Here is a 2,193-nt window from a genome sequence, read left to right as displayed (position 1 = left end):
GCTCAGCTCCCACCCCCAAGGCTGCTGGGTGGGCGGCGTGGCTGCAGCAGTCTGGTCAGGGCTGACCACTGATGCTCGGGGAGGGCTGGGCTGTGCGCAGGGCCCCCCGACCCCGAGGTGACCCTGTAATCTGCAGGGCCCACCTCTCTCCTGACTTGGCCCACCCTGTGTGCCTGACCAGGTCACCCCACACCCAGGGGTCGTGCACATCGGTGGCAGATTCTGCCCTGGACTGTGGGCATCATGGCCCACAGGCTGGGTGGGGGGCCACCCAGGGAGACGTCACAGCCATGGTCCCCTTTGGAGGGTCGCCAGTGGTCCGGGGGCTGGTGAGGGAACTGCCCAGCTCCCTCCAGCAGCTCCTGCTCTGGGCCAGGGGTGAGTCCAGGGTGAGGGGTGACTCTGGGCCCCAGCTGGGTGCCCGGCACTCAGAGAAGCTGGAGCCAGGTGCAGGTCGGGGGGAGGGCAGCCTGGCAGGCGGCACAGTGTCTGTGAGGGTCTCAGCTCCACACTCAGTTCCATGTGTGGGCTGGACCAGGGGAGTCCAGAGCTGGCCTGTGGGCCTCCCTCTCACCATGCGCCTCCCAGTGTGATCTGGGCACCTCACCCGTTCACGAGGGGCTGAGGGCCACACAGGGGCCTGAGGTGGCATCTGGCAGTGCCCAGCCCGGGTCTGGCCCACAGTCGGTGCCCCTGAGTTCAGGTGTGACTTCCTGGCTCAAGGTGTGACTTAAGGACTCAACAGAGAAGTCTTCGAGGGCGGCCTGAAGGGGCAGCGGAGGGACGGGCAGACAGGTGTGCGTGGGTGGGGCTGCTCACCTGGGCTGCTCTGCGTGCTGACGGCCTTGTTGGAGCCCTCTGACCTGGATATCAGAGAAGGCACTGAAGTGGTCGGGATTGGAGTCGATGCTGAAACCAGAGGAGCAGGGAGCAGGTGAGGGTCAGAATGCGCTGTGCCCTAGGGGAGGGGCTGCAAGGTGGACAGGAAGGGCGGGGGTGGGCTCCCCTGGCCATGCCCCCACCCCAGCCATGGGCGGAGCCTGGCTCACCTCTGGGGCCCACCCTCACGGTGCCGACGGTCTTTCCTCCCTTGGGGTGCTGGACTTCGCACACCAGGTAGTCATCCGGCCCTTGAAAGGCGCTTGAGGAGGGCAGGACCACCTGAGAGGAGGCCGACCACAAGCCGTCCCTCAGGACTGCGGGGAAGGTCCAGAATCTCTCGCTGCTGACTGTGCTGTTGTTCAACTTCCAGGAGAAGCTGAACGAATTGGGTATGAAGATCCGGGCCAGGCAGCCCAGGGCCACCATTCTCTCATCAGACGGGGAGCTCATGCAGGACACCAAGGGGAAGACTCTCGGGAGCGATTCACCTTCTGGGGACCGGAGAAGGGACACAAGAGCAGACGGGGGTGAGAGGCGTCCTGCTGGTTGGGGCTTTGGGCAGCTCTACCTTCTCTCTGGGACAGTGGAGCGGAGGGCACACTCAGCCCTGCCAGCCCACCCTCACTGCCCATGGCTCAGCCACCTGGGGCCTGGCCCGGGCCTCTGGGGTCATCAATAAGACTGATACACACTCAGGCCCCCAGTCCTCAGCACAACCAGATCCCTGAGGTCAGCCCAGTGTTGGCCAGGACAGTCCAGTGGGGTCAGCTCAGCCCAGCTAGACTCAGCACGCTCAGCAGAGGCTAAGCAAGCCCAGAGCATCTCAGCAGCTTGCTACACGTCAAGCCCAGGCAGTTTCATTTCTGCCAGACCTGGATTAATCAGCCCCCATGGATTAATCCAACTCAGCCCAGCACAGCCCAGCTTAGCCCAGCCCAGCCCAGCTCACCCACTCTTCCCAGCTCAACACAGCCCAGCTCAGCCCAGCTTAGCTCAGTTCAGCCTAGCTCAGCCCAGCCCAGCTCAACCTGGCTCAGCCCAGTTCAATCCAGCCCCAATCCACTCAGCTCAGCTCAGCACAGCTCAGCCCAGCTCACCTGCTGTGGGCGGCCCAGGGCTGCCCTCACAGACCTGAAAGCCCAGTGGTCCTGACGAGAAAGGGTCAGATCCTGGACCCGTGGCCTCGGCTAAAGCCCCTGGTCTGTGGACGCTGCCCAGCTGGGCTCACCCCTCCCAGCCTCTTCCTGCTTCTCCTCCTGGGAGCCTGCTCGCCCCTTCCGCTGGGTGCCTGACGCCTCCATCCCCACACCA

The 2,193-nt window shown here is 64.6% G+C and overlaps 1 gene segment (V, D, J or C); it reads right to left on the bottom strand.

The window, feature by feature from the left end:
• LOC105003451 overlaps positions 1–2,183 on the bottom strand; it is a 9,211-nt gene extending 7,028 nt beyond the window's left edge. Inside the window, 4 exon segments of the C gene segment in view lie at positions 820–909; positions 1,050–1,373; positions 1,980–2,030; positions 2,111–2,183. Coding sequence covers positions 820–909; positions 1,050–1,373; positions 1,980–2,030; positions 2,111–2,183 — 538 coding nt within the window.
• Between the last annotated feature and the right edge of the window lie 10 nt (positions 2,184–2,193).

This window comes from Bison bison, unplaced genomic scaffold (genome assembly GCF_000754665.1).
Source record: "Bison bison bison isolate TAMUID 2011002044 unplaced genomic scaffold, Bison_UMD1.0 scf7180017857300, whole genome shotgun sequence".
In the NCBI taxonomy this organism is placed as follows: domain Eukaryota; kingdom Metazoa; phylum Chordata; class Mammalia; order Artiodactyla; family Bovidae; genus Bison; species Bison bison.
This window is presented reverse-complemented; position numbering and strand designations above follow the sequence as displayed.